At 38.8% G+C, this 15,495-nt stretch overlaps 1 protein-coding gene and 1 non-coding gene across 3 annotated transcripts in view; both read right to left on the reverse strand.

Annotated features, from left to right (window-relative positions):
• Positions 1 to 2,503: 2,503 nt before the first annotated feature.
• Positions 2,504 to 15,495, reverse strand: part of LOC141512344 (uncharacterized) — a 35,933-nt gene continuing 22,941 nt past the window's right edge. For both annotated transcript variants that reach the window (XM_074221207.1, XM_074221214.1), the window contains 3 exons: positions 9,154 to 9,280; positions 8,208 to 8,276; positions 2,504 to 5,675 (listed from right to left, as the gene is read on the reverse strand). In XM_074221207.1, coding sequence (XP_074077308.1) covers positions 4,876 to 5,675; positions 8,208 to 8,276; positions 9,154 to 9,280 — 996 coding nt within the window. In that variant the 3' untranslated portion in view covers positions 2,504 to 4,875. The remainder of the gene's footprint in view (positions 5,676 to 8,207; positions 8,277 to 9,153; positions 9,281 to 15,495) is intronic.
• Positions 14,391 to 14,497, reverse strand: LOC141510309 (U6 spliceosomal RNA). The gene has a single exon (XR_012474813.1). It is a non-coding gene; the product is annotated as a U6 spliceosomal RNA (small nuclear RNA).

Below are 15,495 nucleotides of genomic sequence, written 5' to 3' on the forward strand. Positions count from 1 at the left end.
CTCTGCGACGCCTGTCCCAACTGTGGCTCTACCAAGCGTGGAGCCGAGTGTCGCTGGGACAGAAAATGGCTTTATGAGCAGATTGAAATCGAAGGAGGGGAGATTATTCATCATAAGCATGCTGGGTAATGTGAAAGGGTGAATGAGCTACTCTTATTTCCTTATAGGCTCTAAAATTCTACTGTAGATATAGTCAGAATTCACGCATGATAAAAAAAATTGAAAAAAAATGGTATTACGTGAGTGTTTTCTGTTAGATGTTTCAGAATTCATTGTTTTGTATACATTGTAGATGGACTTTTAAAAAAAAGCTTTAGTTTATTGTGGATAAATAAGCAAGTACAGACTCGGGAACAGTGCTTGACACCATACAAGGAAAATCAGTCTTTTTGTACAACTAGGAACCATTTTGGCATCAGTCACTAAATTAGGGGCAAAATCTTGAAAGCACTTTATCAGATGACGTTCCCTTTGAGTAAAGAAACAAAAGAAAATAGAATTTTTTTTTAAAGACTACCCGAAGAATTCTTGCTCCTTTCTATCTATCCAGTTTTTGGTCAAATTAGAGTCTTAATATTTTAAAATTTAAATAGTAGTCCACTAAGTTCTAAACCAATGTAGCCCACTTAATTTTAAGCACCTGGCCTGACCTACTTGGAGCTACAATAATACTCTGTGATGTACATTCACTAGTTTGCACAACCTCTCTCTTCTCCCCACCTCCCACTCCCAGTCCTTTTCCAATTCAAACCAAATAAGTCTCTTCACCGAACAGAATCTAGATTTCCTGTCCTATCAAGAATTGGGCCTGTGTTCCTGTAATCTTTCAAAGTTACAGCAGTACATTCCTTAGGTATAGACAAACATGAGATTTTTTTAGAAGAGATATTTTTCTCAGAACAGTATATCTGAAATCTCAAGTCATACATTGCCTTCATAATTAGCATTGCATTTCAAACATACAAGTGCATTTGCACTTTTGCATCCTTAAGTTGAAAGACTGGTTTTGTAGTTTTATTTGACTTCTTCGGTTTTAATGTTAATTAATAGCTGTACTTCGGCAGTTAATATATTAGTAGAATCTAGTATTAGAGAAACTAGTTGTAATCCCCAAGTCCTTCATGAGACTTTGCATATTAGGGCCCACAGTCCATCCTAATTTTGTTCTGTTGATGTGGGCATGTTCAATTTTGTTGAGACAATCCTTTTTAGCATTTGTGTACAAGTCCTCACTTTCTAATTTCTATTCTGCTGAGCATAGTGTTTATATGAGTAAAATAAGTACTATACACATAGGTATTGTATTTTGTTAGGAGTATATTAAATGTTAAAATATTTTAAGATTGCTGTATACTTCAGGAGGGAGGTGTTGAGTTCTTCCTAGGTGAAGGCTGCAGAAGATTTGTCAGTGTAGTGAAGAGAAACTGGAAGTAGTTATGATGATTTGCAGAGAAAAGAATTACTTTGGTGGGTACAGCTATTGTTCAGGAAGAACTAATTAAAAATTATCTTCATTAGATCATTTGTGTGAGTACTTTATCCATTATATAGATTCTACACATTCTATCTTTGTACACTTTGTCTCTTCCACATAGTGTCTAAACTATACCGTTAACACTAAGGCATAAATACAGTAGGAGCAGTATTTTCTTTGTTAGGCTACTTTAAGATATGTAAAACATTTTGGGGGCCCCAATACAGTGCCCTTGTCCCTTTGTAGTTTTCTTTTACCTACATTTTTACTTTATGTAAAAGTAGCTTAATTTTGATTATATTGTAATATTTTGGCTTTATTTGAATTTTCTAAGTTTTTGATGACAGAATACCACTGAACTATTAGAGCAATTCTGGTTTCCTTTTATAGTTACTTTGCTAAAGGCATTTTGTTCTGTTAAAGCTTGTTTGTAATTTGTTTTTTGCTGAACTACTGGAATTGAAAGAAATAAACCAAACTTCACATCCAAAAAAAAAAAGTTGTATACAATCAGCTAAAATCTGAAACTGGTTGACAGTCTTATTTCAAATTTCAGACTCAAATTGAAAAAGGAAGGAAAACTACCAGACTCTAAAATATATTCTCTAAATAACATTGCTTATGAATATGAAATAGAAGTGATGAAAAGATTCAAGTGATTAGAATTGGTAGATAGTGAAGCACAATGTCAATGTTAGTGAAATTTCTGTATAGAAAGGGGTTCCTGACATCCTTCTGGGCCCTGAGAAATTCCTTAGAAATATAACTTTGGCTAGGTGCCTTTGGGTCTGAAAATATACTGATAGGACCCAAGGGGTCACAGATATACCATAAAATTGTCTAAAGATTTACAAAGCACCCTTGTTAGCCTAATTATCTTGCTTTATCTGTAAGATTCCTGTTTCCTCCCAGGACTGCCTTCCCCTTCCCCTGATGCAGCTGGAACCATAAGATAGTAAATTCCTGACTCCCTCCATCTCAGAAAATGTTCAAACATTATGCAAAGACTCTGACCCCTTCTGACCCCTATCTATATGGAACCCTATGTTTACATATGTATATGTCAAGATAATATATCTGCTGTCTTTGCTTCTCTGTACCTTGCTTACTTTCACTACCCCCCCTCAAAACACTATAAAAACCCTATCCCCTGAACACTTAGGTACTGGCTGATTAGGGTACTCAATCCCCAGACAGTCCCTGGGAATAAAGATCTCCAACCTTATCAAATTCTGGTCTCCATCTCACTCTTTAGGTACAACAATAGCATACCTGAAGAATTATCAATTCTAGAAAAGCATTCTACAGTAAGCAGCAACAGAAGCTATTTCAAAGAAAAAGAAGAGTAAGAAAGCAAAATGGTGGTCTGATGAGAATTTACAAATAGCAGAGGAAAGAAGGAAAGGGAAGGGTAAAAATGAGAGGGAGAAGATTTACCCAACTGAATTCCAGAGAAGACCAAGGAGAGATTTCTTAAATGAGCAATGAAGAAAAATTGAAGAAAAAAATAAAATGGGAAAGATAAGAGACCTTTTCAAGAAAATGAGATATCAAAGGAATAGAACCAGATCAGGAAAGGGGCATGAGGACTTCCAGAGCCAAGATGGCAGGGTGTGGCACTAATTGGGTTTTCCCAAATTCCCTTCCAACCAACCTTGCAGTAAGACCTCAAAACTAATTTTGGAGCAATGAAGATTACCAATTTAGGACAGCTTGGAGGGTGAACACAAAAGGTCTGTTTAATGATGGTGGGAGGAAGTGTTGTCAAATGAGTGAGTCAGTGGCAGGCCCCATCCTAGAGAGCCATGGAATATTTTAGGAGAGCTGTGAGAAATCTTCTGATTTCAGGAAAAAAGTTCAATCCATTTTTAGGACTTCTTGCTTTGGATGTGATAGGTGATATCTAATAAGGTCTGTGCTGAAGGGACAGGCCTTTCCTCATTATTTAGATCCATAAATTTTAACCTCAAGAAGTCTTCTCCACTGTATATACAGTTATAAGATTTGGGCGAAGGCCTTCCCAGAATTCTGACTTTTAAAAGACTTCTTGTTAGTGTGACTAGTTTGATGTCTAGTGACCTCCATCTTCCAAAGAAGGTGGGACCTCATTAAGTGTTTTATGTCTTCTCTCCATGATGAATCCTTGAGGTAAAGAGATGATCTTACGCTGAAGGTCTTTCCAACAGCATCCATGTGGAACTTGTTCCTCGGAAGCCTAATAAACTTTGTTCTCCATTTCAATGCCTTTCCAACTTCATTACAGGAGTATGATTTCTATCTCATGTGAATTCCCTGATCGGGAATAAGGGAAGACTTTAGTCTGATGATTTTCCATAGTGATGATATCAATGAGGTTTATCCTCCAGAATGAATTCTCTGATAGGAGAGAAATGATTATTGTTCTCATATATTAATAACCAGTTACTGAATTAGGGTTAAACTTCTCTTCACATTTTCATTTCCTCATTCAGAAATCAGCCCCCTTAGATTATTTAGTTAGTCTTTAAGGGAGGGCTGATGATGAGATGAAATCTTAGGGCAAGCCTTCCCCAACTTGAAAACTGTAGATCAGAGCTAAAAGGTAAAGAGATTTTAGTCTAGCTGAATTCTGGTCCATTGTGTTTTAAGTCAGACAGGTTCAAGGGAAAGTAGATTTCCCCTATTCTCTAGATGACCCTATTCAGGGATGGTCTGGATATAAATTTCGTTGTCTAGATTGAGAGATGAGTTATGCCTCCCAAATGCTCATTAGAATAGTCATTCTCATAAATTTTGAACCTGTCAGAATTAATCACCACCTTTTGGGAACATCCACTTCATCCAAGGGCATATAAGTGCTGGGAGGCTTCCATGATTCATCTTTGGTTTACAAGAGTTAAAAATGTCCATTCCGTTGATAATTTTTGTTATACTACATTTGTTATCCACGAATGAAATGAATACCCAGAAATTGTCCCAATAATTGTCCCAGTTGTTTGGTAAGGTGTTACATACGAACCCCACTCATAAAGCTTCTCTCCATGAGGATTCTCTGATGTCGAGTAAGATGAACATGTATATTAAAAGCTTTGGAATATAATTGATACTTCTCAGGTTTTTCACCAGTGTTCATTCTCAGACATGGGGAAAGATCTCCCAAATTGATTACATTCATACATTTCACTCCAGAGTGGATTTTCTGATACCTACAAAGTTGGTTGGGCACCTTATAAAGCCTTTTCATATTGTTTATATTCATAAGATTTCTCTCCAGTGTGGATTCTCTGATGTACAGCAAGTCCAGAGCTTCATCTGAAAGTCTTTCCACACAGATTACATTCATTAGGCTTCTCCCCAGTATGGATTGTCTGATGATAAATAAGAAGGGAGCGGTCTCTGAAAGCATTTCCACAATGATTACATTAATAAGGTTTCTCTCCAGTATGGATTCTATGATGTACAGAGAGGTGGGACCTTGTTGTGAAAGTCTTTCCACACTGGTTGCATTCAAAAGGCTTCTCCCCACTGTGGATTCTCTGATGTACAGCAAGTCCGTAGCTCTGTGTGAAAGTCTTTCCACACTGATTACATTCATAAGGCTTCTCCCCAGTGTGCATTCTCTGATGAACAGCAAGTTCGGAGCTCTTTGTAAAAGTCTTTCCATACTCATTACATGTATAAGGTTTCTCCCCAGCATGGATTCTCTGATGTACAGCAAGTCCAGAGTTCTGTGTGAAAGTCTTTCTACACTGATTACATTCATAAGGCTTCTTCCCAGTGTGGACTCTCTGATGATCAATAAGAGAGGAGCGTTCTCTGAAAGCCATTCCACATTGATCACATTCATAAGGCTTCTCCCCAGTGTGGATTCTCTGATGTACAGTAAGACGGGAGCTCTGTGTGAAAGTCTTTCCACACTGATTACATTGATACGGTTTCTCTCCAGTGTGGATTCTCTGATGTACAGCAAGTTTGGAACTATGAAAGAAAGTCTTTCCACATTGATTATACTCATAAGGTTTCTCTTCAGTGTGGATTTTCTGATGTTCAGTGAAACTGTCACTTCTTTGACAAGTCTTTCCATATTGAGTATTATCATACTCTATAGTGCGGATAAGCTCATGGTTACCAAGATGAGTCCTCTCTTCACCAGAAGCAGTAAATTCATTCCAAGAGGTCATTTTCAGATTTGCACTCATCTCATCACACTTGTTCTCTGCATCTGATGGAAACAAACACACACACATATACGTATGAGGATATCCTCTTGCTCCTGCCAGATAGTTTCCCCAGTCAAAGGAAAAAGACTTCAGACTTAAATGAGCAGAATCAATCATTTGAACATACTATAAACTTACACAAAAGACAATTTAATGAACAAAAAGTTCCATGCACAACTGCAATGGGTCCTCACCAGAAACGTGAGACAAGTGCGGAGCCACCTTGTCATTATGTGTTACTCTTCTGGTCATGAGTTTTGAATGGCCAAGTGACCTGACCCAAATCTCAGCACCAGAGAGTAGAACTCCAACCTGGTGAAAGAGTACGCTCTGGCCACTGCACTAGACAGATGTTCTCCTTTTTAGTTTTCTTTGCATCAAGAGCATTTTGTTGCCGACAATGTTATTTTCTTGTGTTCAGTTAAATGCCCAACTGTTCCGAAAGGACCAGTTTTGATGCTTTATCCCATGGTCATTCTTTGTAAATTTTATGATAACCTGAGAAATAAATTTCCTCTTTTTTACTTGTCCTGTCATAATTTTCGGTTAGATCTGCTTCTCTGATCATTTATTCTGATGCAAGGATATTATGTCATGGACCTTTTTGCAGCCTTGGATACTGTCAATCATCTACTTTTTCTTGATACATTTTTTCTTTTTTTTCTAAGTTTCTTGGATATTACTTTCTCTTGGGACTCCTCATTTATTCTTTCCCACCCATCCCACACAACCCAATGTTCCTGTAATTCTCCTCTGCTACAGGACAAAAACCTCGCAGTCATTCATGGGCCAAATTAGGTGTCATCCACTCCCCATTATCACTCCCTCACTCCTGCCCCAAAATTGAAGCTGGTGATTTCACCTTTGTAAACTTTGTCACATACTTCCCTTTCTCCACCATCATTTCCCCTTTTTTGGTTGGGGTTCCAAATGACCTCATGTTTGAGGTATCAAAAGAACTGAATCACGTCTCTTCCAAGGTCACTCAATCCTCCATCACCTGGTATATTCATCTTCCTCAAGTTCTTTACCTGACCATGGAACTCCCTACTTAATTCCAGGGGCTCAAAGACCAAAGATAAAATTCTGGGGTGGGCTCTTCATCTTCTGCCTCCTTGTCTTTTTCTAGTCTTCTTTCACCTGCCTTACCCTCCACATAGGCTAGGATGCAGTGGGGCAGAGAGGCCTCTTTGATGCTCCAAAAGTGTGGGTCTTCCCTGGCTGGTGCTCCTGCCTAGAACTCTTACCCGAGCTTTTCTGAAGTACCACAGATCTGTTTCCTTAAGACTGTTCCAGTCCTCTTTAACCTTAGTGCCTTCCCACTTTTTCTTTTTCTTTTTTTGCAAGGCAATGGGGTTAAGTGGCTTGGCCAAGGCCACACAGGTAATTATTAAGTGTCTGAGGCCAGATTTGAACTCAGATACTCTTGACTCCAGGGCCGGTGCTCTATCTACTGTGCCAACTAGCTGCCCCTGCCCACCTTGTCTTGATGTGCTGCAATAGCAGTTGTGTCCATGCTGTCTTTCTCACCAAACTGTGGGATCGCGGAAAGCCTTATGCTTTCAGAGGATGAGCCTTCTACTTCCTTATATCCACTTGTCACAAAGCAGATTCATATTGATTTAGAAAGAACTCATATATGATAACCTCAGCCCTCTCTAGATAGTCAAAGGAGAGCTTCATGCCCCCAAATTCCCAACAATGACCTCTAATAGGATCGCTGAAGCATCATTAGAAGAAAATTTGAAGGGGAGTTGGGTGGCATAGTAGATAGAGTACCGGCCCTGGAGTCAGGAGGACCTGAGTTCAAATCTGGACTCAGACACTTAATACTTACCTTAGCTATGTGAGAGTGAGCAAGTCACAACCCCATTGTCTTGAAAAAAAAAAGAAGAAAACTAAAAGAACCAGGAGAACATTGTACATTTTAACAGAAACACCACAAGAAAACCAGTTATGATGAACTCAGCTCTTCTAAGAATTTCAGAGACCAAAGACAATCTTCAAAGGCCTGTGATGGAAAATGCTGTCCAGAATCAGAGGAAAAAATATGAAGACTGAATGTAGAGCAAAGCATACTCACATCACTTTTTGCAACTTCCTTTATTGCTTTTCTATCTTTATCATGGTTCTCCCCCCCCCCACCGTGCTAATGGAAACTACTATGGAAACACGTTAACCTGATTGTACGTGTAAAACCATTATCAGATTGCTCATTGCCATAGGGAGCAGGGTGGAAATGGAGGAAGAAAAATGTGCAACTCAAGAGCTTGCAAAAGGATGAATTTTGAAAACTATCTTTGTGAGTAACTGGAAAAAACAAATTTAAAAGAAGGGAACTGAAAGTCCAGGGAATTCAAACCCTCATATTACAGATGAGGATACTGGAATTCAGAGAGCCTTACCCATGATCCCACTGGTGAAAAGTGTCTGAAAAGAAATAACAAGTCAGGTCTTCCTGAGTCTAACCCTTCTTTACTGACACATCCAGAAGCCTCCTGGGATCCAATCCACACCCCTCACTCCTCACTCACCTGGACAGGAGGTCCTTAGACCCTCTTGCTCCAAGTGGGGGATCAAATCTTCTCTGGAAACTGGAAATCCTAGGTAGAGGGGATGAATTAGACATGAGGATGGAAAGAAGTTTGTAATTAATCCTTATTAGGGAAGGGGGGGTGAGGTGAAGCAGAGCCACATTACTGTAAGCAATTTGGAATCAGAAAATTCCAAATTTGCTTGTCTCCTTCATAGAAGGATGTCCACATTTCATAATTTCCATGGCCTAGAAATTAGAGGCATTGCAAGGGGACAGGAGCATACTGGGCTGGAGTCAGGATCACCTGACCTCAGACTCTTACTGACCCAGGAATTAGTCCCTTAATCTATTTACCTCAGTTTCCTCAATTATAACATGGGATAATAACAGAAATCCAAACCAAAAGATAATTGTGAGGATCGAGTGGGATAACATGCATGAAGAAAGTTCTTAGTACACGGTCTGGCTCCCAGCAGATGTCTATAAACACTTATTCCCTTCCTGCATCTCTACTGGACTTGGGGGTCATATGAAGGAAGAACAAGGGCACTCTTGCTATGGCAGAAATCTATGATTAATGCCAAGAGCAGTGAGTTACACATTTGTCCCTAGTAACAAAAAGAACATTGTAATGACCAAACACTTCCCAAAAAGGAAGGGCAGCCTTGGGAGCAAGGGGATCCCTCTCACTGCCCATCTTCAAGCAGAAGCTGCAGGATCAATGTTTGGAGATTTTGCAGACTTGTTTCTAGCTCCCTGTCACATGGAACAAACGTCTCTCTTAGGAAAGCTAGAAAGCAGGAGAACCTAGTCTCTTGGATGCAGGAGGCCATCACTTTGGCCTTTCTAAGAGGTGATCAATGGTCCAAACCTTCTTCTAGGGAGAGAGTTGAGGACACACCTTTTAATGAAAGATTCCCAGTTACCTGGGGAATGGTCCTTACCCAGGAAAAGAAAGTCCTGAGCATTCTCCAGCATGACGTCCTTGTGCAGCTGCTTCTGAGCACTGTCCAACAGGTCCCACTCCTCCGGGGTGAAGTCCACAGCCACATCCTTGAATGCCACCACCTCCTAAAACATCCACATGCAGAGAACTTAGAGTTGAAACAGCCTTCAGAATTGATCCAGGTCAATGCTCATCAATGTACAGAAGGAAACTGAAGCAAAGAGAGGAAATTGCCCAAAGATCGCACCCTTTATAAGAAGTAGCACCAGTACAGGGAACTATAATCTTGCAAAGTCCAAGGGAGCATTGAAAAAAGCAATGGATATTTTCAGTTGAAATAAAACTGAGAAATATTCTTCTATGGAATGCTAATCTTTTTAAAAGAGGGAAAGTAATGTGTTCTCTCAGAAAGATGTGAGGATTTCTGAAGGAAAAATAACTGTCAGAAATGATTAATTAAGAAAATTCCATGAAGACCTGGTGAGGGGCAGCTAGGTGGAGTAGTGGATAGAGAAATGGTCCTGGGGTCAGGAGGACTGGAGTTCCAATGAGTTCCAAGACACTTACTAATTGCCTAGCTGTGTGACCGTGGGCAAGTCACTTAACCTTATTGCCTTAAATAAATAACATTTTCCAAAAATGAGTTCGTGAGAAACTGTAGTAAGTGCTGTGTTTTGGTCACTAGAGAGAAAAAAAATCAAGTTATTTTCCTCAAAGTGAGAAAGTCTGAACAATATGAAAACATGAGGAGGATTATTTTGTTTTTCGTTTTTGGATTTTTGCAAGGCATTGGGGTTAAGATAATTGCCTAAGATTGCACAGTGAGGAAATTATTAAGTGTCTACGCTGGACATGAACTCAGATCCTCTTGACCCAGGGCTAGTGCTCTATCCACTGTGCCACCACCTGCCCCCAAAGGATTGCTTTTATTAATTTTTTATTTATACATTTTGGCAACTAGAAGCAAAGATAGCTTTCAACAATGATTTTTTTGTAAGGTTTTGAATTTCACATTTTTCTCCCTCCCTCCCTTCCCTATCTCTCTGATGGACAGAAAACAATCTAATACAGGTTATACTTGTGTAATTATGTTAAACATAAATCCATATTAATCATGCTGGGAAAGATAAATCAAATCATAAATGGAAGGAATAAACATGAGAGGGGAAAAATCATAATACATAAAAAATTTTACAGATTGAAAACAGTAAACTTTGGTGTGTATGTAGACTCCATAGTTCCTTCTTTGGAAGTGGATGGAATTTTGCATCACAAGTCCATTAGAATTGTCTTTGAGTACTGCTTTCTGGAAGAGTTGGATCAGTTTACAACTCCACTAACAATGTGCTAGTATTCAGTTGTCACTCATCCTATCCAACAGGAATCCTTTAACTTTTTAATCGCATTAGCCAATTTGATTCGTGAGGAGTAGTGCCTCGTTTTCTGAGGTCTCCTTCCTTTGCATTTTTTTTCACCAATTCTCTTGATATTCTTGACCTTTTGTTCCTCCATATGAATTTCGTCACTATTATTTCTAGCTCAATAAAGTCATCTTTGATAGCTTGATTTGTATGACATTGAATAAGTAATTCAATTTAGTCACTTTTATCATATTATGAAGAGGATTCTTGGGGGGTCCATAATTGCAATCTGCATTGAAGTAGTATGAGTCTGTTTCCATCAAAAGACAGAAGTTATATCTATTGTTATATTAAGGGCTTAAAGAGGGTGTGGGGGTGATGTGCCAAAGAAAAAAATCTTATGCCTTGGCTTATTTTTGCTTTATTTTATTAATGATATGTTTTCATTAATTTGGATGTTTATATAGAAATAAGATTGAGTGCAGGGGTCCAGCCTTCGCGGGGTCCTTGGAACTTCACAGGAGGGATAGAGTCGGCGAAATGAGTTGCGTCAATAAGTGGGTAAAGGCAGGAGCAGGTTGACTGACTGTCAGCTGCTTAGATTTATTTTTATAGTCTCAGAATCATATGAAACAAGCAAACTAAAATCATTTCCTTGGTTACAAAAGTATACAATTTTCATCATTAATCACATAGTTCATATGGTTACAAGTTTGATCATGTAGTGGTTACAAGTGTGATTATCAATCATGTAGTTAATTTTCTTGTCCCTGCTCAGACTGTGACGACCTCAACCTGACTGTTGCCTAGTTTGTTGCTGCATAGTAAAGTTATTGATTAAACAGAACTTTCCTTAGAATAATCTTTGATATAATTTGTTTAATGGAATGCTTTTACGTTTTTGTGCCGCATATGTAATGTTTTTCGATATGCTCCCTTGACAACCTGTAGTGAGGATAGCTATGTTTGTCCACCTGTCCGTTGACTGCTTCAATAACTAATTTTCCTTTCAGCCCTTGTTGGTAGATGCTACAGTTTCTATGACTTTTTATTCTTTCCCAATAAACTAAGGCTGTTAGAGTTCACATATTGGTCACCTATACTAACTATTCTCTCACCATCTTTATCATATATTCCTGTGTATGATAAAGGGGGCAAAACTGACAATTTCCCTGGAATTCTATCTGACCCATCTTGTATCTGGTTTCCCTATATATATTCTGACATCTCCCTGGAACTCCCAGTGCTGTGTCTTCCAAAGATTTCATAATGCTGAAGCCTTTTGTATGTCTCAGGGAGAGGCAGTCCTGTTAAATTTGGACAGAGTTCACAATCTGTTTTATTCAAGGAATTTCTCTGAAATCCTTCCTTTATAAGTCATTCCACTATAAGAATGAGTAAGTTTTGCAATCAATAATAGACCTATAAATATGGGTATACATGGAATCCCTATATATATATTGAAGAAGGAAATGTTGTTCTATCAGGCAGTGTGACTGCCCTGAGTTTTCTTGCCGCAACTGTGTCAAACAGCTTAGAGACCCTGGCTCCCAACAAATGAGCACCATGGGGACAGGAAAAGTTCTTTCACACTTCTTTAAAATAATTTATGCCCTATTTGGAACCAATATTTTGTCTTTAACTTCCTTTATTTCTATAAATTCACCACTGAACAGAAACAAATATAATAATCCATTCACACTTTGGGAGATCCCTAAGCTTTTACAAGCTTTCCCTTTACATCAGGGTCTCTTGATTCACTATTCTTCATTGTAGAGTATTTATGTATAATATGTTCATTCAATATAGGATGGAAGTCACTTTTTATTGATTAGCAATTGATTCCAGATTGATCTCTAATGCCAAGAGAAGCCATTTCCAACTTCTTTCCTCCTATATCATTGATCACCCTGAGGCTAGATTGTGATTCCCTACCTCCATTTTAGAAGGAAGCTCAGCTCAGATAGCATTTCATTTGTTACCTGGCTTTAGCATGTGGGAAACTTCTCAGACTCACTTCTCTATCCTCCCTTCCAATTAGACACTTTCTCCTCTCCTCCAGCTTCTGCATTATTGGGGATGTTCTCTTTCATTGCTAGAATGCCAGTTTCTTCAGGTTATGGACTAAATATATCTGTCCATACGGTTGTGCTTAGTTCTTTTTTTAAAATTTTTATTAAAGATATTATTTGAGTTTTACAGTTTTCCCCCAATCTTGCTTCCCTCCCCCCACCCCCACCCCACAGACAGCACTCCGTCAGTCTTTACTTTGTTTCCATGTTGTACCTCGATCCAAATTGGGTGTGATGAGAGAGAAATCATATGCTTAAAGAGAACAGAATTCTCAGAGGTAACCAGATCAGACCATAAGACATCTGGTTATTTTTTCCTGAATTAAAGGGAATAGTCCTTGTACTTTGTTCAAACTCCACAGCTCCTTATCTGGATACAGATGGTACTCTCCTTTGCAGACAGCCCGAAATTGTTCCCAATTGTTGTGCTGATGGAATGAGCAAGTCCTTCAAGGTTGAACATCACTCCCATGTTGCTGTTAGGGTGGACAGTGTTTTTCTGGCTCTGCTCATCTTACTCAGCATCAGTTCATGCAAATCCCCCCAGGTTTCCCTGAAATCCCATCCCTCCTGGTTTCTAATAGAACAATAGTGTTCCATGACATACACATACCACAGTTTGCTAAACCATTCCCCAATTGAAGGACATTTACTGGATTTCCAATTCTTTGCCACCACAAACAGGGCTGCTATAAATATTTTTGTACAAGTAATGTTTTTACCCTTTTTCCTCATCTCTTCAGGGTATAGCCCCAGTAGTGGTATTGCTGGGTCAAAGGGTATGCACATTTTTGTTGCCCTTTGGGCATAGTTCCAAATAGCTCTCCAGAAGGGTTGGATGAGTTCACAGCTCCACCAACTGTGTAATAGTGTCCCAGATTTCCCACATCCCTTCCAACAATGATCACTATCCTTCCTGGTCATACTGGCCAATCTGAGAGGTGTGAGGTGGTACCTCAGAGAAGCTTTAATTTGCATTTCTCTAATAATTAATGATTTAGAGCATTTTTTCATATGGCTATGGATTGCTTTGATCTCCTCATCTGTAAATTGCCTTTGCATATCCTTTGACCATTTGTCAATTGGGGAATGGCTTTTTGTTTTAAAAATATGACTCAGTTCTCTGTATATTTTAGAAATGAGTCCTTTGTCAGAATCATTAGTTGTAAAGATTGTTTCCCAATTTACTACTTTTCTTTTGATCTTGATTACATTGGTTTTATCTGTGCAAAACCTTTTTAATTTAATGTAATCGGAATCATCTAATTGGTTTTTAGTGATATTCTCCAATTCTTCCTTAGTCATAAACTGTTCCCCTTTCCATAGATCTGACAAGTAGACTAGTCCTTGATCTTCTAATTTGCTTATAGTATTGTTTTTTTATGTCTAATTCCTGTAGCCATTTGGATCTTATCTTGGTAAAGGGTGTGAGGTGTTGGTCTAATCTAAGTTTCTTCCATACTAACTTCCAATTATCCCAGCAGTTTTTATCAAAGAGGGAGTTTTTATCCCAGTGGCCTGACTCTTTGCATTTATCAAACAGCAGATTACTATAATCCTCTCCTGCTTTTATACCTAGTCTATCCCACTGGTCCACCACTCTATTTCTTAGCCAATATCAAACAGTTTTGATGACTGATGTTTTAGATCGGGTAGTGCTAAGCCACCTTCGTTTGCATTTTATTTTCATTAAGCTCCTGGCAATTCTTGACTTTTTATTTCTCCATATGAATTTACTTAAAATTTTTTCTAGCTCATTAAAGTAATTTTTTAGAATTTTGATTGGTAGGGCACTAAACAGAAAAAATATGGAATGCTTCACGAATTTGCGTGTCATCCTTGCGCAGGGGCCATGCTGATCTTCTCTGTATCGTTCCAATTTTAGTATATGTGCTGCCGAAGCAAGCACTGTGCTTAGTTCTTAATAAAGATTTAGGTTCACAAATGCCATTTAAGAAATTATTGACTATTGATAATTCCACCCACTCTTATTCAGTTACTTCTTATTATACTTAAAAAGCTGAGACCATTCACATTGAGCCCCTTTTCCTTCCAACTGCCTTTTAGACAGCCTGAACTATGAGGTTAATTCAAGATGTCTTACATTCAACATGGGTACAAATGAACTCATTTTCTTTCCCCTTCTAGTCCCTATTCTGGTCAAGGACCACACCATCCTCCAGGCACTCAGACTCCCAAGTAAGGTGTCGTCCTCCTACCCTCTCATTCTAGCAAATTAATGTTCTCAATATCTCTGAAATATATCACCTTCTCATCACTGATTTTTTTTTGCAAGATAGGGGAATTAAGAGACTTCCCTGAGGTCCCACAGTTAATAAAGTATTACGTAGGGCTAGTGCTCTATCAACTGTGCCACCTAGATGCCCCTCCACTGATGTTTTAGTCTTGATAACACAGACCCTTTTCACCTCACTTGGACTATGGCAATAGCTTGCATGTGGTTTGGTCTGATTCAAGACTGTCCTGTTTCTCTAAAGTTCAATCTAAAATTTATCTCCTTTAGAAAGACTTCCCCAATGTCTCTTACTTGTAGTACCTTCTCTGTTGTTTATTTCCTGGTTATCCAGTATATGACTTACTTTTGTATGTGTTTATATGATGACCCTCCAATAAATTGGTTGGAAATTGTCCTTTGTTATCCAAGAAGACCAAAATAACATTACCCCGTTTGAGGAAAATAGCAGTGTGTCTGTCTGTGATTGACCAGACCAATACGAGCTTGGAATGCCCTACCACAGGTCAGGTACAAACAGTCCATGGGAACACCTGGGGTGGGTATTCTAAACTTGTGGATATCACGTTTTCCTTGAGCTCTTTCCATTCTGCATTCCTCATAGAGGAATCCCCTCAGTGATGAGGTCATGCCATGCCAGGCAGTCCTGAGCA

Source organism: Macrotis lagotis, chromosome 1 (genome assembly GCF_037893015.1).
Source record: "Macrotis lagotis isolate mMagLag1 chromosome 1, bilby.v1.9.chrom.fasta, whole genome shotgun sequence".
NCBI classification, from domain to species: domain Eukaryota; kingdom Metazoa; phylum Chordata; class Mammalia; order Peramelemorphia; family Peramelidae; genus Macrotis; species Macrotis lagotis.